Source organism: Acomys russatus, chromosome 10 (genome assembly GCF_903995435.1).
Source record: "Acomys russatus chromosome 10, mAcoRus1.1, whole genome shotgun sequence".
Taxonomy (NCBI): domain Eukaryota; kingdom Metazoa; phylum Chordata; class Mammalia; order Rodentia; family Muridae; genus Acomys; species Acomys russatus.
The window spans coordinates 50,400,942-50,421,390 of NC_067146.1; the positions used below are offsets into that span (position 1 = coordinate 50,400,942).

Consider the following 20,449-nt stretch of genomic DNA (forward strand, 5'->3'; position numbering starts at 1 on the left):
GAACTGCTAGCTCATTTAGATCCTATTTTAGTTGTTTTCAACAACTGCATCATTTTACCTACCAACGGTATACAAAGGTTCTGTTTTTCTCATTCATCTCTCAAACTTCTTTTTCTTATAAATAAATAAATAAATGCAAGCCATCCATGAGTCGGGCGTGGTGGCACACACCTTTGTCCGCAGCACTCAGGGAAGCAGAGGCAGCAGATCTCTGTATTTTCTTTTCTTTTTTTTTTTTTTTTTTTTTTTTTTTTGGTTTTTCGAGACAGGGTTTCTCTGTGTAGCCTTGGCCATCCTGGACTCACTTTGTAGACCAGGCTGGCCTCGAACTCACAGTGGTCCGCCTGCCTCTGCCTCCCGAGTGCTGGGATTAAAGGCGTGCGCCACCACGCCCGGCCATAGATCTCTGTATTTTCGAGGCCAGCCTGCTCTACATATGGAGTTCAAGGCCATCCAGGATGACGCAGAGAGACCCTGTGCTAAGGAGGGGAAAAAAGCAGCCATCCTAAGGAATAATGTGCTTTTGATATGCATTTTCCATGGTGGAACGTCTTTTCTGTTCGCTTGTTGACAGTTTGCGTATTCTGTCCACGGTCTTTACCCGCTTCCTTTTCCCCGATCTTTTAAACTCCCCTCCCTTCCCAGTATAAGAACCTGAGTGTTTTTCTTGTTAAGTTGCAGTTCTTTGTATAACCTGGATGCACATTTCCTAACAGAAATGCACTACCTTCCTTCTATTTGTAGATCCAGCTACCAACTGTGTCTGAACTGCTGAGCATCTTACGGTTATTTAGTGCCTTCCCAATCTTGTGAGGTAAAGAGGAAATTAAAATTTGGAGATTTAATAAATTACCCATTGTGTGTATTTATTTGTGTGTGTGTTATTTATTAATGTCTAAATCAAGATTTAAGTTCATCAACTGAGCCAGAGCTAATCTTGGAAGTTCCTGTTCGGGCTTGCTGAGGGGGCGGGGTGAATAGACGTCTCCCAACAGGTAATCAATCAATCCTTCCTGAAGTCCCGGCTTGAGCACAAATTTACAGCCAGCCAGTCTCCTCAGGCCCTAGGCGCAGTGTAAATGGGCGCCAGAGCGCGGAGCTACTTCCGGTGGGGAAGAAAAGGGAAGACACCACCGGAAGCGTGGAAGGTGCTGTGTAATCCGTGAGACGCCGGGAACTCTCGGGGCCTCCTAAAATGCCGGATTACCTAGGTGCAGACCAGCGGAAAACCAAGGAGGATGAGAAGGACGACAAGCCCATCCGAGGTGAGAGGACCTGCTCGAGCTCCCAAGCCGGGGGCGAGCAGCGCTGGCACCGCAGAGACGCGGGCTTCCCGCCGCCTCGGTGCTCTGTCCGCTTTGACGGTGACGGGCCTGGGCCGCAGTCCTACCGCTTCCTTACTCACTAAAAGCTCTGGAGTCTTCTCCTGCTCACAGATTGTTTTTAATCAGGTTTTTTTGTCAATCGATATTTTATCAGGCGTTAAACTTCGTCTCCAGTGTGGCCTTGCAGGCTTCCAAAAAAGTGGCCAGCCTAGCGGGGTTTGGGTGTTTCCTCTCGGCCCCAGTCCCCGCCTCCCCAGCTCGGTGCTACCGCTGCCTGGCGACAGCTCTGAAACGCCACGGCTCGCAACTGGAGTTAGAAAAGATAAAGTCTCTCGTTCTGGTCCTCACATTCCAACCAGTGCGGATTCCAGCCAAGCAATGAACTGTCATTTTACTTTTCTTTCTAGCAATTTTAAATACAGGTGGAAGTGTGTGTGCGTGTGTGTGTGTGCGCGCGTGTGTGTGTGTGTGTATCATAATGTATCTTGCTCTATATCAGCATCTGGAATTTAGAGATTTATGATAGCAAGTGCTTGGCTCGATATACAAAATGTCCCATGTTATGGATGTACAAAACCAATTTCATCATCGATGGAGATTTCGAATGTTCGAGTCTATAAATGACCGTGTCATGTCAATTACCACATGGAAGTTATAGTCTAAATTCTAGAGGCAGAAGCAGGGTTGTCATTTTGCCAGTTACTCCCCACAGAGACTAGACTTGTTGACATTTTTTTTTTCCATTCAGTTCGTGAGATGTCAACATTTTCGATATAGTAAACGCCCCCTCCCACCCCCGTAGTAAATGCCCCCTCCCACCCCGTAGTAAACGCCCCTCCCACCCCCGTAGTAAACACCCCCTCCCACGCCCGTAGTAAGCACCCCCTCCCACCCCCATAGTAAACGCCCCCCTCCCAACGCCGCTTTTTTCTCCTCTAATCTTATGCCTTGTTTTCAACTTTTATTTTTCACTTTAAAAACTATTTTTCAGTGTTGCGATGTCTCACTCTTCCCTTTCTTAAGAACCGCAAACTCACCCATCCTTCACCATTTATGCCTCTTCCCTAAAGAAAGAATTTTTTTTTCTTTTATCTTCACTCACTTTGTCACTCCCCTTAAAAGTGTTTTACACTGCTGAAAGTTTCAGAGGCACTCAGCACCAATTGGAAAACGTAGTCAGAAAGTTTGTATTTGTTTATAGTAACCCAGGTCTTTTCTCTGGATATGGTATTTTGTAAAGGAATTAGGTTCTTTTGGAGTTCAAGTATGACTAAAGTGTGTTGGATTTCATGTGTGTCTTCCATGATCTTTACAGAGACACTGTGAAGGTAGAGAGATCTCTAGGTGTCAGATGATGGGTCAGTGCTGGAGAAATTAAATGCTCTTCCTAAGGTAGCCTGGGCGATACATGACTTTATTTGATTTAAGCCTCGCTCTGAGGCTGCTGCGATTTCAAGCCCCGTGTTCTTTGGCTCCTGTCTTGGTGCTGTGTCATCACTTTTAGTCTCTCCAGCAGTGGGATACCCTGACTTCTGGTGACTTTGCTCCTCATCCGCATCTTAGAAGGCGATGGCTCTTAGCTGTCACTCTCACCTCTAAGACGGCAGACCTTTTTACTGCGTACGTTTTGCTTTGCCTTTTTAAATTCTGGCAACTTCATTGTTTTGAGTCTCTTTCTGCTGCTAGGCAGAAACATTTGTTGAAGTTAGTTCAACCTTGTCGATCGAGTCGCTTCAGTTCTCACACATACACACCCCAGTTCTCACACATACACACCCCAGTTCTCACACATACACACCTCTGGTGATTATTGTCTTGTGACTGCTGACCCCACTTGGTTTGCCGAGTTGTCTCAGTCCAACCTTTCAGCTCTTCTTCAAGCCTCGGTGCGGTGCGGCTCCTGTGTTCCTGCCTGATGACTCCCTACCTTCCCCTAAGAGTTTTCTTCTATGTCACCTTTCACTCAGGTCTGCCTCAGAGAACGTGATGCCGGTTTCTGTCAAGTATTTCCTCATCTCTGTTCCTGGTCTTACCTCTCCCTTTCTCCCCCAGGACCTTGTCACTGCTCCTGTTTTTGTCTCTACAGAATTTTCTCCTTTTGTTTCTGTAAATACACTAGCAATCTATTTTGTCCTAAAAAGCATACAATTGAGAAAACCTATTCCTTCTTTACACTCTACAACCCACTTTCTTTTTCATTGTCTCTTCTCCCCTCCCTCCCTGTCTTGCCTTTTCTCTCCCTCCCTCCTTCCCTTCCCTTCCTTTCTTCTTTTATTGGCTAAACAGCTGAAAGGATGCACTTGGTGTTAGGGGGAGCTAGATGTAAATCTTGACACTGGTTCTTACTAATTGGCCATGCAATAACAAATGGCCTAAATTGATTTTTCCTCCAGTGTAGTTTGGAAATAATTGTACTTGTGGCATTAAATAGATATCCATATTATATATTACATTAGTCTCCACTCACTATGTCTCATACAGTGACTCTGAACAGAGGCGACTTCTGTTGTCCTGTGTCTGCTGCTTTACTAGGTAGTGCTGGGCCCTACTAGGCTCTTCTAACTAAATTTTATTGCTTATCTTCCGCCTTTTCTTTCTGGTAACTTCATCCGTTCACATCTGAAGCTGTCTCTTCTCAGATTTCAGTGAACCGTTTTTCCCCTCTCTCTCCAGTTTATAGAGGTTTACTGTGGGAGATGACAAGCAGGGTGGATCAGCCCTGGGTAGCTGCTTTCCTTGTGGCCACTATTAGGCTGCTCAGCTCCTCACTGCTTCCCCTTGGTGCATCCCTACCTTCTCGATGAATTTGAGTTCTGTTTGTTCTTGGAGCCCGAGAAACGTCATTCATAAAGCCACACACCTCCTGGATCGTGTCGTCAAAGAACTTGATGTGTTTAGTGAGATGTAGATGCCCTGCAGTCTTTGTTGAGGCCGGTGGCAGCCAAGACCAGAAGGACAGGGTCACTTGGCACTCGCTTAATCTTTTGGACTTCATGTTGGCACTGAAACGCTCCTGTCCAATTTCTCTGCCTTCTGGGTTGCCACACTGGGGTATGCTGCTGTGTGAGGGACTCTCAAGAATCCTTAGATTCTAAAGTTCGTAGGCCGCGTCATGGGACTTAGGCAGTTATAGTTGTGACTGTGACTTCACTGTGGATAGATACAAAGCAAAATCTGCAAAGACAAAGGGGACAGAGGACATGGACAGAGGAACAGAGGGAACCAGGAATAAGAATGGCACGGATATATGCTCCTGATTGTCTCAACAGCAAGATATGATGTTATGTGTAAAATAATTGCCAGTCAAGGAAGAGTGATGGAGACTCAGTGCCAAAGCCAGTATTTTTACTGGAGTTGACTATCTAGGCTGGTTTTGCCTAGTACATACCAAAATTGCAGACTCTCAGAAGGAAGTTGGTATTCTGCATAAACTGTTCTTTGTGAAAATAGGTTGGGCACAGTGAACTACTCTGTCAGTTCTGGAATGATCAAAGTTTCAAGCTACCAGCCAAAGACAAACTTGTAACCAGGCTTCCAAAGTACAGCGGTCCAGCCTGTCTGCAAACTCTCCTCCTACAGGGAGTGATACCTGAAGCTGAGGAAAATTGAGATGGAAATAGACACCTGTCTGTACCAACCAGTTTCTGTGCACTATGTTCCCAGGTGCCAAGCCTGTGTATTGTGTTTGGTTCTCCTCTCCCTTGACTCCCAGTGTAGTATGCTGTTGTGTGTTTACAATCTTTTTTTTCTCTTTTTTTACATATACATTTGTATTATTACACATATACACAATAAACTACCTACAGCAAGAAGAACCACAAAATAATCAGGAATTATATAAATTCATAGTGTTTTGGCTATTTGTATTTGGCAACCTTGAATAAAACATCTGTACTACCTGTGTCCTCTTCCTCTGTGACCTGGCAAGGCCACCCAGCCAGGGGAAGCGATCAACATTGGGCGGCCAGAGTCCATGTCAGTAGTCCCTACTCCCCATACTGTGGCACCCACAAAGTGTCCTTCATATTCTTACTCTCCAGGTTTTTCCAGCCCTGGCTTTTCGTTTCTTTTTCCTTGTTTTCTTTTTCAGAGCTAGGGATTGAGCATCCAGCCCTTCCTTCTTTCTTTCTTTCCTTCCTTCCTTCCACCCTTCCTTTCTTTCCTCCTTTTTTATAAATTTTATTTTTGTTGTTGTTGTTTTTGTAAGACAAGATTTCTCTATAGTTATGGCTGTCCTGGAACTCATTCTTTAGACCAGGCTGGCCTCGAATTCACAGAGATCCACCTGCCTCTGCCTTCTGAGTGCTGGGATTAAAGGCGTGCACCACCACGCCCAGCAAGATAAGAGTTTTTTAATGTTCAAGTGTGCTGTGGTCTGCACAGACCCATCCTGGCTCATGGACTGCCTTACCAGTACCCTAAGCCTCCACTACCCAGGTCTCATTGCTCCTGAGAAGAACACCGCTTCACCAAGACTGCTCCAGGGCTGTTAACTAAGCATGCTTTTTCTTGTTTCACTTAGAAAAGAGCCTTCCTCCCTATGGAGACTGTTTCAGACTGAAAAGCTTCTCTTGAAAATATGGACAGTTGGTTTAAAAAACATTAGTTTATGGGTGATTTGCTTGCATGTATGTATGTGTAACACGTGTGTGCCTGGTACCTAGAGGCCAGAAGACAGCCTTACATGTCCTGAAACTGGAGTTCAGATGGTTATGAGCAACTTGTGATGATGCTGAAATCCAGCCTCAGTGCTCTTAACCCCTAAGACAGCCTCTGTGGTTGGTAGTTGATAGCCATAGAAAACATATTCTGTAAGGTCTTGCAAATGGTGAATTAACAAATGCCGAACCACTGCTTGTAGAAGGAAAGGCATCTCTTACACTCTACACACACACTGTATCTCACGCAGAGTCTAATGTTACATTCTAGAAACAACTGATCCTGGTTTATTCTTTTTTTTGTTGTGTTTCATTTGTTTGCTTTTAGGTTTTGTTTTGTTTTGTTTTTCAGACAGGGTTTCTCTATGTAGCCTTGGCTATCCTGAACTCACTTTGTAGACCAGGCTGGCCTTGAACTCACAGCGATCCGCCTGCCTCTGCCTCCCGAGTGCTGGGATTAAAGGTGTGTGCCACCACGCCCAGCTTAATTATTTTTTAAATTTTATTTATTTCTTTTTTTCTTTTTATTCTTTATTTTATAGAACTGATGAGTCATTTGCCTGAGGCTATCCCACTAACAGATTTCAGAATTGGGATTCATTTCTGTCGGACTGGTGCCTGAGCTCTTAGACTACACCCTGTACCTCTCCTACCTGTCACATCACCTCTGTTTGAGATCCATGAGGCGGGTGCGCCTGTGTTCATGCTCTTAAATGCCCACAGAAGCGCATGGGCATGGACTTCTGGATCATAGTTAAATTGTAGTGACTGTGCAAATTCACAATGCACAATGTACCATTAAAGAAGTATGGACTCTGCATCATTTACAGATAGACTGTAAATCCTTTATAATACCAGATAACCACTGATAACATTTAGGTACTCAGCAACTAAGACTCCTCTTTGTAGACTTCAGAAAGATTTTCTGTATGAAGACAAATGTATGCATTTTCAATATTTTAACCTTATTTGACTAGATAATATTTGAATAGCTTTCTATAAGAACTATAATCTTTTCCTTGTTTGTTGTTTTTTGTTTTTCGAGACAGGGTTTCTCTGTGTAGTCTTGGCTATTCTAGACTTGATTTGTAGGCCAGGCTGACCTTGAATTCACAGCGATCCACCTGCCTCTGCCTCCCGAGTGCTGGGATTAAAGGCCTGCACCACCACACCTGATAAGAACTGTAATTATCTTCATGGCTGCTTTGTATTTTGTTTTTCTTTGGTTTTCTCTGTGTAGCCCTGGCTGTCCTGGAGCTCTCTCTATAGACCAGGCTGGCCTTAATTCTCCTGCCTCTGCTTCCCAAGTGCTGGAATTAAAAGCATGTACCGCCACCATCACCACCACCAGCACCACCACCATCACCATCACCGCCACTACCACCACCTCCACCATCACAGCCACCGTCACCGCCACCACCACCAGCACCGCCACTACCGCCACCACCACATCACAGCCACCATCACCACCACTACCACCACCACCAGCACCGCCACCATCACTGCCACTACCACCGCCATCACCACTGCCGCCATCACCACCACTGCCACCGCCACCACCACCGCTATCTGCTGCTTTGTATTTCATTGTATAAGTATAGCAGGATTATTTAGCTAAGGTCCATACGGGTATATTTTATTTGTGCAGGACATAAGGTATATAAAATAGTAATCTTGTATGTAATTTATTCCCTCTTCTCCATTCTTACTCAGTTTTTGGAACTCAGTTAAAACTTTGATTTGAACAGAAGAGTTGACCATCTGCCCTCTCTTGTTGAACTTAGCATCATGTATTGTTTCTGTTTTGTTTTAGCTCTGGATGAAGGGGATATTGCCTTGTTGAAAACTTACGTAAGTCTTTTAAATGCCTTCAACGTTTTGTTTTGTATTTAAACAAAAATTGTTTTTTGTTTTGTCTCTCTAAACTGATTATCAGGGAGTATCAAAGTGTCCACATTAATTAAGAAGGGCTTGGGGTTGGAGAGATGGCTCAGAGGTTAAGAGCACTGACTGTTCTTCCAGAAGTCCTGAGTTCAAATCCCAGCACCCACATAGTGGCTCACAGTCGTCTGTAATGTGACCTGATGCCCTCTTCTGGCATGGAGGTGTACTTGCAGGCAGAGAACTGTATACATAATAATAAATAAAGTGTCTAGATGACCACAGAATGGGTGTGCAGCATGCTTCAACTTCCTCCTGACCTTGTGCAGCCTCTAATGGTGAGTGGTAAAATACGGATGGGTATTTGAAGTGACCTGTGTAAATGGTTGCTGTGACTAAAACACATGTGACAAAATTAGACTGGAAATCATGTAAGTGCATAGCAGACACTACTTTCCAGCTAGGCGTGCTGGGCTCACCTCTCGCCCAGCACTCAGGACTGCCACAGCTGGGCCAGCCAGGGGTACTCAGCAGGGTGCAGATCAGCTACAGGCTGAGACTGTAAATGCACAAGGAACTGCTGAAGATCATGTCTGAAACGGTCTCCCTCCTCTGCTCACTCCCCAGGCTCTGATACAGTAAGGCAGGCAGGGCTGTATTGCTACACGGTGTGTCCGACATTAGTAAACTGCTGATGTTTAGCTGTTCTCACTAAACTGATCTTTACACCCAGGGCCAGAGCACTTACTCCAGGCAGATCAAGCAGGTTGAGGATGACATTCAACAGCTTCTCAAAAAAATCAATGAGCTCACTGGTAGGTATACCCCAGCTCCCTGGCTATGTGAATTGTTGATGCTGCTACAGTTTTTTATTTTGTTTTGTTTTGTTTTGTTTTGTTTTTTGAGACAGGGTTTCTCTGTCCTGGACTCACCTTGTAGACCAGGCTGGCCTCGAACTCACAGGGATCCCTGCCTCTGCTGCCCAAGTGCTGGGATTAAAGGCATGTGCCACCACACCTGGCATATTTTTAAATATAAGTTTTGAGTAAAATTTGAAGTTAAATCATGAGTTACAGATTTTTTTTTAAATCTTAAGAAATTTAACTACATTTAATATTCTCTTTTAGTGGTATACTACATTTTGCTGAATTTTGTCATCTGTCTCTTTGTAGGTATTAAGGAGTCTGACACTGGCCTGGCCCCACCAGCCCTGTGGGATTTGGCTGCAGATAAACAGACACTACAGAGTGAACAGCCTTTGCAGGTTGCGAGGTATGTGAGTACTCCTTGGGAATCTATTTTTATTTCCAAGCACATTTTAGAGTTCTGGACTAATAACAGTAGTTTAAGAAAAAAAAATTGTTTTACATTTCATAAATAAAGTTTTCTACAAGCATCTTGAAATAAGATTCTGTATCTCAAGTAATTATTAAAAATATGTGAAGTATGATCATAAAGATTGAGATGATCGGGGCTGGAGAGATGGCTTAGAGGTTAAGAGTACTGGCTGTTCTTCCAAAGGCCCTGAGTTCAATTCCCAGCAACCACATGGTGGCTCACAACCATCTATAATGAGACCTGGTGCCTGCAGGCACACATTCAGGTAGAATGCTTACTGTACAAATCTTTAAAAAAAAAAAAAGATTGAGCCGGGTGTGGTGGCGCACACCTTTAATCCCAGCACCTGGGAGGCAGAGGCAGGCAGATTGCTGTAAGTTCAAGGCCAGCCTGATCTACAAAGTGAGTCCAGGATGGCCAGAACTGTTACACACAGAGACCCTGTCTTGAAAAAGAAAAAGGAAAAAAAAAAAAAAGAGTTGAGATGATCAGAAAGTTCAGAGCACAGTATGAAGACCTTAGTGAGAGTGAACCCTCTTATGTGTGTCTTCCTGTGTGCCTGCAAAGAAGTAAATCCTGAGTCCTTAGAGACTTTATGACATTTATCATGTGTGAGCACTCCATGTGCTGCACTGTGGGTGTGGGGGTTGGAAGATAACTTTTGGGAGGCCTCCTCTGTACCATGTGGATTGTGGAGAGTAAGCTCAGAGTATCAGGTTTGGTGGCAAGCCCTTTTACCTGCCGAGTCATCTTAACCCCTTGAGGTTGTTTGTTTGTGTTTCAAGATAGTTTCTGTGTGGCCTTGGCTGTCCTGGAACTGGATTTGTAGACGAGGCTGGCCTTGAAATCACAGAGATCCACCTGCCTCTGCCTCCTGAGTGTGGGGATTAAAGGCGCCCTGCCGCCTGTGTGGTTTGTTTTGTTTCTGAGTCTGCCTTGCTCTGGTGGCCTATAGCGCGCTGTGTAGACTATGCTGACTTGAAGTTGGGAAGGTCCTTTGGCGTCTGTGTCCTGAATGCTGGCATTGCAGAGCTGCTGCGCCATGCCCATGCGTAGCTCCATCTCTTCATGGGCGTGTTGTGTTCTGCTGTGCTTTCCTTATCGTTCCCCAGTGTGCTTCTGTTCTCATGCTTCTCACCAATTCTTTAGACGTGACTCCCTTTAGTTCTCTCATGGTAGCTAGTGATCCTTATTTTAAAGTTTTTGTTTAGTGAGACCAGCACCTGAGCTACCCGAGACCGTGTCTATTGATGATTTCTTGTATTCTGTATTTTTTTTATATTCCAGGGCCATGCTTTACTTATTAATTTATTTTAAATTTACTTATTTATTATTATGTATATGCTCTGCCTGCATGCACACCTGCCCGCCAGAAGAGGGCACCAGATCACATTATAGATGGTTGTGAACCACCATGAGGTTGCTGGGAATTGAACTCAGGACCTCTGGAAGAGCAGTCAGTGCTCTTAACCTCTGAGCCATCTCTCCAGCCTCCATGATTTATTTCTTGCTTCTTTTGGTGTGTAACAGTTTTTCATCTGACCGGGGAGTGTTTCAGTAATGGCTTTTGCTTAGCATACAGGAGGCCCTGGGTTTATTCGTCAACACTGGAATGAAAAAGGAAAAAGAGCTGGCCACTGTAATACCTCAGCTCTGGAAATGAGGTTCCCCCTTTCCCAGTGTTGGTTATTGTCAGTGCTTGCTGTTACTTTTATTTTTGTTGTCAGTCTCTTGTTTGTTCAGCTGATGATAAATAACTGGCCGGTCGCTTTTCTTAGATTCCCAGCTGATGTTTCCCAGCTAAGCTTGGAGTCCGCTTAGATAAAAACAGGCTCTGTCTGAGTGAGCAGCAGGCCAGGTGCATGCGTGCCGCCTCTCCGAGTTTGGGCTCAGGATGCTGGGTGCATTCTGCTGCTCTAGGAGCTGCCAGGGCTCTGGTCCTCCTGGCCATCACCACAGTCATGAGGCTGGTGGTGTTCAGGTTTCCTACAGCATGGAGAGGAGGAAGATTTAATTGTTAATTCTAATGAGATGCCGCATGTATAGAAATCAAACTCAGATCATCAGGCTTGGCAATAGGCACCTTTTTCCACTGAGCCTCATAGCCACCAAAAAAGAGAAAAGAAAAAAGAAAAAAATCCTTCTATTGTCCTCATCCCTTAGTAATTTCCAGGTTTCTAAAATACTGATTTTTGACTGGTTCTGCTAGCATTTTTACAGCTTCTAAGGAGGAATAGGCTGTTGAAGGTGTTCGTAAGTGAAAGTTTCTGTATCCATTTCTTTCTTTTTTTAAAGATGGGCTCTCACTCTGTGGCCTAGACTGGTCTCAGACTTGTAATGATCCTCCTGCCTCTCCTCCACTTCCAAGTGTTGGAATTATAGGTATGGGAAAACATACCCCACCTACTTTTTAAATGGATTAACCAGACATGGTGGTAGATCATGGTGGTTCACACCTATGACCTAGCACTCGAGGCTGCATTAGGAGGCTCACCACATGTCTGATGCCAGCCTCAGCTACATATTAAGACCGTGTCTTAAACCAAAAAACAAATGAGCATAACCCCCCTGCCCTTCCCAACAGCCCCACTTCCTTCTCCATGGTTAAAAATACCAAATTCTACCTCTGTGCCTATGGAGAAGCAGGTTGGTCAGCTAAATTAATCAGACACTTAATTCTCCCTCAGAAGGCCTTGCCTGGCAACAGAAAACCGACTTGTCTCATATGCTGTACATAAAATACTCCTCCCTTAGTTCTGTCAACACGCACACTCTAGAGCCTGTTTTGTATTTCTCTGTATTTGTTGCTATGTTTATGCAATAGCTGCCTAATACAAATTCTATATTCTATTTTCTTTAGTACATACTTGGACACACATGGTATTATATTGTAACTTTTACCAGATCTCTCAGAGAGTGAATATTTTCAAATTAAAAATAACAACAAACCACTCCTTTAATTCCAGCATTTGGGAGGTAGAGACAGGCGGATCTCTGAGTTCAAGCTCAGCCTGGTCTACAGAGCGAGTTCCAGGACAGCCAGGGGTACACAGAGAAACCCTGTCTCAAAACACAAAACAAAACAAAAAACAGTAACAAAAATGGATTTAAAGGGGGCTGGAGAGATGGCTCAGCGGTTAAGAGCACTGACTGCTCTTCCAGAGGTCATGAGTTCAATTCCCAGCACCCATCTCTAATGTGATTTGATGCTCTCCTCTGGCCTGCAGATGTACATGCAGGCAGAGCACTGTATACATAATAATAAATAAATAAATCTTTTTTTAAAAATGAATTTAAAGTGTGAACCCATGAAGAAATGAAAACGCATAATTACTGAATTTGATATAAGACACAGGGAAAATGAAAAGCAGAGTCAGCTAAGACGAAAGATGTCACTGACAACAAAGGGACAAGAGAAGGAAAGTCAAACTTGAGAACCACTAATGAGAGTTTTTTCTGGAGAAGGGTATCATCTGACATGATTATGGCTCAGCTAGGATTGAGCAGTGGCTCAGTGACTGCAGCTCTGGCCTGCACGTCTCTGTGTTACATGGCATGCCCTGGAAGGAATCCACTTACTTGAGCTCACTCTTGGTGGTTTAGGTTCCTTACTCTCACGAAGCCTTTTGCTATGTTAGATGCACGAAGATCATCAATGCTGACTCAGAGGACCCAAAATACATTATCAATGTGAAGCAGTTTGCCAAGTTTGTGGTGGACCTCAGTGACCAGGTGGCACCGACTGACATTGAAGAGGGGATGAGAGTTGGGTAAGGTCGAACCATAACTTGATTTCAGTGAGTAAACATAGGCTACGCAGTATGAATACGCTTGGTACACCTCGCCATCTTTCCTTTTGCGAATTCCGTGGCTTCACACCACAACAGCCTTCCCACTCCCACTATTGCTCTTATGCACGGCCTGATGTGTCCTAACTAAAGATGTGCAGCTAAGGTGGATGTGGCACCTGCTTGAGAAGAACTGAGGAGGATTGACTTAATGTCTGTAGAGTACAAAATAACTCACTCTTCGTAACTTTCCTCTTCCTAACTTCTGGGACTGGATCTTTTTTTGCCTACTTGTAACATGGCTTTAAAGATAAACACAAGTCAGAAAAGGTCTTCTTAAAACTTAAAGAACATCTTTTGTTTTTGGTTTTTATGTTTTCTTCCTTAGTGTGGACAGAAATAAATACCAAATTCACATTCCACTACCTCCTAAGATTGACCCAACAGTCACCATGATGCAGGTAAGAAACCTGGGGAGAGGGGTTGGCATGGCTTTAGTATAATTGCAAGCCGGGTATAGTGACTCTTATCTGTAATCCCAGCATTTGGCAGGCTTAGGCAGAAAGATTGCCATGCTAGCATGGAGTGATAGTCTATCTCATTAAAACAAACGAAACCCTAAACCGGGGAAAAAGAAAAAAGAAAAAAAAAAACCAATTGTATTTATTCCAAAAAAGTTTGAAGCTTTTTTGTTTGTTTTGTTTTGTTTTTTCAAGACAAAGTTTCTCTGTGTAGCCTTGGCTGTCCTGGACTCAACTTGTAGACCAGGCTGGCCTTGAGCTCACAGAGGTCCTCCCGCCTCTGCCTCCTGAGTGCTAGGATAAAAGGTGTGTACTGGGAGGCAGATCTCTGTGAGTTCAAGGCCAGCCTGGTCTACAGAGCGAGTTCCAGGACAGCTAGAGCTGTTACACAGAGAAACCCTGTCTTAAAAAACCAAATAAATAAATAAATAATAAAGGCGTGCACCACCACTAGCTGGCTTGAGTTTGAAGCTTTTAAGTAGCTAATGTAGGTTATGCAGGAAAAAGTTACCAAACATTATATTTGGGAGGTTATATTACTGTCATAGTTCTAGTGTTGTAACATGTAGCAGACAGGTCTAACTCCCTTTCATCCACATTGTTGTTACAGACTGGTACTAAGTCTGCCACTAAAAAGTCCATAAGTATGTTATATAATTTTTCTCTCTTAGGTGGAGGAAAAACCTGATGTCACATACAGTGATGTTGGTGGCTGTAAAGAACAGATTGAGAAATTGCGAGAAGTAGTTGAAACTCCTCTCCTCCATGTAAGTAGCTGAGCGTCTCATTTGTGTAAAGACATCTGCTGTGTCGTGAGCACTAACACTGCTTGTGTTTTCCATAGCTTTTGAATGCTTTTCCTTCCTTCTTTCCGTGCGTATGTGCGTACACGTGTGTTTTTTATTTAAAGATTCGTTTATTTATTTTATGTATGAGTGCTCTGCCTGCATGTACACCTGCAGGCCAGAAGAAGGCACCAGATCTCATTATAGATGGCTGTGAGCCACCATGTGGGTGCTGGGAATTGAACTCAGAACCTCTGGAAGAACAGACTGTGCTCTTAACCTCTGAGCCATCTCTCCAGCTCCAACTTTGTTTTTTCGAGACAGGGTTTTTCTGTGTAGCGCTGGCTGTCCTGGACTCACTTTGTAGACCAGGCTGGCCTTGAGTTTACAGCTATCCGCCTGCCTCTTTTGCCTCCTTGAGTGCTGGGATTACACGTATGTGCCTCACGCTCAGCTACTGTTTTATTTTTCTTAATGAAAACTTTTGATGGGGTAGAGGTATGGAAAGATGATTAAATTTCAGAAGAGAACAAACAAAAAGAATCAAGTAGCTGGGTATATTTATCAATCTAAGGAAATTAGGAGTGTGGCCTGTAGTAATATGTTAAGCATATGTCTGTTATTATTACAAGAAAATATTTGTTCTGATAACATCAAAAGAAAAAAGTTAAATCTTGGAGAATAATGGAACACAGAATACCAGATAAATGGATTTTTTTTTTTTTAAGGCACTTTAATTATTTAAAGTGAAAATGTGTTGCTAAGGTTGGATAATTAAAGCATCTTTAAAAGTCATTTAGATGCATTGATATGACAGTTTAGCTACTGTCTTAGAATAAGTAATTTTAGGTCAAGCATACAAATTATAGATATAAATTGTTTCTGTATAGAAGTCTTGTTTTATATTATTTTATGTTTTTATTATACAGAAATGATAAGTGTAAACTTTGTGTCTCTGTCACAGCCAGAGAGGTTTGTTAACCTTGGGATTGAGCCTCCGAAGGGCGTGCTGCTGTTTGGTCCCCCGGGCACAGGCAAGACACTCTGTGCTAGGGCAGTTGCTAATCGGACTGACGCTTGCTTCATTCGAGTTATTGGGTCTGAGCTCGTACAGAAATACGTTGGTGAGGTAAAGTGAATTTGTCAGAATTAAAGCTCTGTGAGAAATTTGTGATATTTGCATAAAATTTAAAAATAATTCCATGTAGTCTACCTTTTATATTCTGATGAACATGTTTCCTCCCCAAAAAGAGGATGGCTTATAGTGCAGTCTTGGTGTGTGAGGTAAAAATCCCAGAAGTGCTGGGTAAATGGAATGTTATCTCAGAGAAAGTATTCTATGGTTTAAAGAACACATGGACTGTCTATTGTGTGGGCAGGGGTATCTATAAACACACACCCACACCCAGAGAAGTGTTTAGCTAAGTCTGTATGTTTAGGTTAAAGTCTAAGGCTATATAAATTATATCTGAAACATACTATTTAATCTGCTTAAGGATTACCAAAAGGGGTACATGACTTAGTATGTATTTTAAGTTTAATATTTTGATCAAAACTTAATCAAATTCAATGATCAGTAATTCCAAGGGATAGATCAAACACTTCTATTTCTTCAACTTTTGCTGATGTTACTTCACTTAAGAATGTTAATTTGACCACTCTAGCCTGAACCTTAGTGCTGTTTAATAGATACAGAGTCATGAAGCCTACGTGATGATTGTTGAGGCTAGCAAGATTAATTTGATAATTCAGGTAACAAACCAGTCTTTTTTTGTTTTTGAGACAGATTTCTTTGTGCAGCCCTGGTTTTCGTGGATCTCGCTCTGTAGACAAGGAGAGCCTTGGACTCAGAGATTCCCCCTGCCATTGTCTCCTGAGCACACTGCCACTGCCTGGCTCCAACTTTGGTCATTTTTTTGGGATTTTTTTTGAGACAGGGTTTCTCTGTGTAGCCCTGGTTGTCCTGGACTCACTTTGTAGACCAGGCTGGCCTTGAACTCACAGCACTCAAACTCCTTGAGTGCTAGTGTATGCTAGTGTATGCCGCCTTGCCCAGCTACACTTGACTGTAGATGACAATGCTGTTAAAAAGTCAGGAAACGTGTGCAGTTTACTTACTGTCGTTTACTTATTGTACTTGAATAGATTCATGAAACCAGCTCTGTAATAATGAATCAACTTTTCTCATTAGGGAGCTCGAATGGTTCGTGAGCTTTTTGAAATGGCCAGGACAAAAAAAGCCTGCCTTATTTTCTTTGATGAAATTGATGCCATTGGAGGTATGAATGATATTTTATCAATTTAGTTACTTTTGTGTGTGTGTGTGTGTGTGTGTGTGTGTGTGTGTGTGTGTATAGTGCGCACGTATAGTGTGCATGTGGTTAAAGAACAGCCTATGGGGGTCAGTTCTCTCTTTCTACCACGTGGGGCACAGGGATCAAATTCACATTGTCAGGCTTGTGGTAGGCACCTTGCCCCGATCCATTTCGTTATCCCTGAATGATATTTTAAAGACTTACATAAACTAGGACTGGCTTGAATCCACAGAGATAGTATTGAAAGATGTATGTTGAGTCCTGTCATTTTTGCTGCTTTTGTCGTATTTGATGTTTTCTCTGCTTAACTACTGTCCTAGCATTGTTTTTTCCAGTAGTCTCTTAGATGTACTTGTTTTTAGTCCAAGACCTTCCTTTCCGTATCCTCTGTGGAACCAAATGTGAAAACTGGATCCAGGGTCTTGGTGCCTTGGGAGCTCCTTGGTGAAGGCAGTTCTAGTCTTCCCTTTTTAGACGTTAGGTTACAGATGCTGTTCCCATCCTTGGCAGAGCTTCAACTGATGTCATCTCTCAGTTGTGCACCCCTCGGGGTTCCTCAGTGCCAGGGCTAGCCCCTCCTTGTTCCCACTGCCCCAGGCACTGCCTAGTCTGTCACCATTCCCCTGAGGGCCAGGTTTTCACCTTGGCAATGCTTCACCGATCTGAGTCAGAGTTCATTTCCACAGGCTAGCGTATTCTTTTGGTCAGGTTTCAGTATATAGTCTGTGACACTTGCTGTGTTTCCCAAAAGTGTGGTTTAGGGGCTCTTGGGCTGCTGAGCCACCAACATAGCATGCCCTTTTTTGTTTGTTTATTTGTTTTATTTTTAGAGACAGGGTTTCTTTGTATAATAGAGCCTGGGCTGTCCTGGACTTGCTTTATAGGCCAGGCTGGTCTTGAACTCAAAGAAATCTACCTGCCTCTGCCTCAAGAGTGCTGGGATTAAAGGCACACACACACCACTGTGCCCAGCTTAAGTCTTTTTCAAATGGTGACTTGCTTTGTCAGTTGCCTTGTGCCGAACACCAGTGCTGAGGAAGGTTTTTCCCATTGCCTCCTACCAATGTTGTTGCTGCCCTGAGTACAGCCTTTTTTCTAGCTTTTAGAATCTCATATAGTATTTATATTTATTTTGAATGATGTGTGTGGGAGTGCAGTGTCTCCTGGGATATGAGGCCAAGAGAGGGTATCCAATCCCCCTAAAGCTGGAGTTACAGGCAATTCTGATGCAGGACATAGATTCTAGGAAACTGACTCAGGGGTCTTCTGCCAGAACCGGATATGCTTCTAACCCCGGAGCCATCTCTCTAGCCCAGGAGAGCTTGTCCATGCCTCGGAGCTGGAGTTGTGGGCAGTTGTGAGCCATCTGTAAGGTTTGGGGAATGGAGCTGCTGCAAGAACAGCAAGCGCTCTTGACTGCTGCGCCATCTCTATTATCCTAATAGTTTCCCTAGATTATTACCTAGAGACATCTCTATTCTCCTAATATCCTTTGGATAGCTGTTTTCTAGCTTTCTCCAGATTATTATTACCTGGAGACTCTAGCCAAGGCAATAGGCTGCCATCTTAAAACTCCCCCTGCAGAAGCGTTCTTGATTAGTTTGCAGAACAAAATTTCCTCAGGGAGTAACTTCAGTGACACTTTAAAGAAAACTCTTAAGAAAATTTATGGTGAATCATTCTTCCTTTTTCTGTCTGGGGTGGGGGGCAGGGTTTGGTTTTTGAGACACGGTTTCTCTGCCTGTCCCTGGAACTCACTCTGTAGACCAGCCTGGCCTCACACTCAAAGAGATCCACCTGCCTCTGCTTCCTAAGCACTGGCATTAAAGGCGTGTGCCACTGCTGCCTGGGTTTTGGGGAATTCTTCCTAAAGCAAAGATTTGTCGAGGTTCAATCGAGGCAAAATCCCAGCACTGAGAGGGCCAAGTGGACACAAACTCCAGGAGGACACAGCCCAGGAGGAGTTGGCCAACACAAAACAGACTCCATATTTTTTGTGTATTTTCTGTTTCATTTTGTTTGGCTCTGGTATCTTTTGCTTTCTAATTAGTTTATAACTTTAAAGTAGGGTGTGCACCTCGCTGTAAGGGAAGGCTGTGAGCCAAGGTGTGCTGTTTTCAGGTCCTGCCTGGACATGAAGTGCTTCTCTCTGATCTTCCCAGGGGCTCGGTTCGATGACGGTGCTGGGGGTGACAATGAAGTGCAAAGAACCATGCTGGAACTGATCAATCAGCTCGATGGTTTTGATCCTCGAGGCAACATCAAAGTGCTGATGGCCACTAACCGACCTGATACTTTGGATCCCGCACTGATGAGGCCGGGGAGACTGGACAGGAAGATTGAGTTCAGCTTACCTGATTTAGAGGTTTTAAAAAAGCTTATTTTAGAAAAAAAGGTTTTGAAGTTTTGTCTTTCTGTGCTATATTTTCATTTTAATATATGTGAATTCCTTCCTTTTTAGGGTCGGACTCACATCTTTAAGATTCATGCTCGCTCAATGAGTGTTGAAAGAGACATTAGGTTTGAGCTGTTAGCCCGACTGTGTCCAAACAGCACTGGTAAGTGGCGGGCAGTCTTGTTCGTCTGCCAGTCAGTCTTTTGAGCTGCCGTAATTAACTCTTTTGTTTCTCTGTGTTGGATAGGAGCGGAGATTCGAAGCGTTTGCACAGAAGCTGGCATGTTTGCAATCCGAGCACGGCGAAAAATTGCTACAGAGAAGGATTTCTTGGAAGCTGTAAATAAGGTCATCAAGTCCTACGCCAAATTTAGCGCTACTCCTCGCTACATGACGTACAATTGAGCCGCAGAGGCTAGAGTGAAGGAACTTCCTGTGCTTGCATTACTCATTGACACCTCAAAAAAAATAAAAGATTTCAAAATGAAATGAGTGCTTCCAGATCACTGTTTCCTGCTCTGCAGTATTTATTAGTCAGGATAACATTCCAGGGCACTGTTGACCAGGCCTCAGTCCCCTATCATCAGAAACTCCTGCTCTGCTAGTGCTGCCTGGCACTCTGTGTATCTCATTGCCTTGGGAGGTACAGAAAGTCCAAGTGTGATAGGCTCCCTTTCCTACTGTCTGGAACTCTCCTGCCAGCAGCTGACTCCATATGGCCATGTGCACTGTGATGCTTTTCACCCGTGAGGGTTTTTTCCAAATTGGTTTTGTTGTTGTTGTTGTTGGTCCTGAGAACTGCTAAGTAAACACTCTACCCCTGAACTGTATACGCCCATCGTGGACCGAATATTTCTTTTTGAAAGATTTACTTATCATGTATAAAGTGCTCTGCCTATACACCCACACTCCAGAAGAGAGCATTAGACCACATTATAGACAGTGTGAGCCATCATGTTGTTGCTGAGAATTGAACTCAGGACCTCTGGAAAAGCAGCCAGTGCTCTTAACCTCTGAGCCATCTCCAGCCTTTGAATGTTTCTTAAAGTAAAAGAACCATTCGTTATATTGTCCACTATCATTTGACCAGTTTTGGATCAGTCAAGAATTGGTGGTTTTAATGAACAATGAAGTGTAAGGATTTAGGAAATTCAGAACTGGGGTAAGTTTATAGGAAAATTATCTCTTTAGTGGTTGGGAGTTGGTAAAGCTCTGATTAAGCTTCTTGTCTGGACTGAGTTATTTTTGGGTTTTATGTATTTATTGGTTTATTTACTTATTTTGAGGCAGGGTCTCTGATCCTTGGCTGTCCAGGAACTCATTGTGTGGATCAGGCTGCTCTTGAACCCAGATCTGCTCGCCTCTCTCTCTACCTCCTCAGTGCTAGGATCAAAGGCATGCACCTCTAGGTCCAATTCTTATTTGTAAAACCAAGGTGTATTT

The 20,449-nt window shown here is 43.6% G+C and overlaps 1 protein-coding gene across 1 annotated transcript; it reads left to right on the forward strand.

The window, feature by feature from the left end:
* Positions 1-1,101: 1,101 nt before the first annotated feature.
* Psmc2 (proteasome 26S subunit, ATPase 2) lies at positions 1,102-19,480 on the forward strand. The gene is made up of 12 exons (XM_051152116.1): positions 1,102-1,265; positions 7,797-7,834; positions 8,598-8,679; positions 9,037-9,136; positions 12,841-12,972; positions 13,379-13,451; positions 14,183-14,278; positions 15,261-15,425; positions 16,488-16,575; positions 18,774-18,976; positions 19,073-19,169; positions 19,254-19,480. The coding sequence occupies exons 1-12, from the start codon at positions 1,196-1,198 to the stop codon at positions 19,409-19,411; spliced, it is 1,302 nt and encodes a 433-aa protein (XP_051008073.1). The 5' UTR covers positions 1,102-1,195; the 3' UTR covers positions 19,412-19,480.
* Positions 19,481-20,449: the final 969 nt, after the last annotated feature.

Bases quoted from the DNA above. Each gene is read 5' to 3' on its own strand.
- Psmc2 (XM_051152116.1), top strand. From the start codon at position 1,196: ATGCCGGATTACCTAGGTGCAGACCAGCGGAAAACCAAGGAGGATGAG. The intron at 7,835-8,597 runs GTAAGTCTTTTA...CTTTACACCCAG, and splicing joins TTGCCTTGTTGAAAACTTAC to GGCCAGAGCACTTACTCCAG. The intron at 18,977-19,072 runs GTTTTAAAAAAG...CTTCCTTTTTAG, and splicing joins TCAGCTTACCTGATTTAGAG to GGTCGGACTCACATCTTTAA.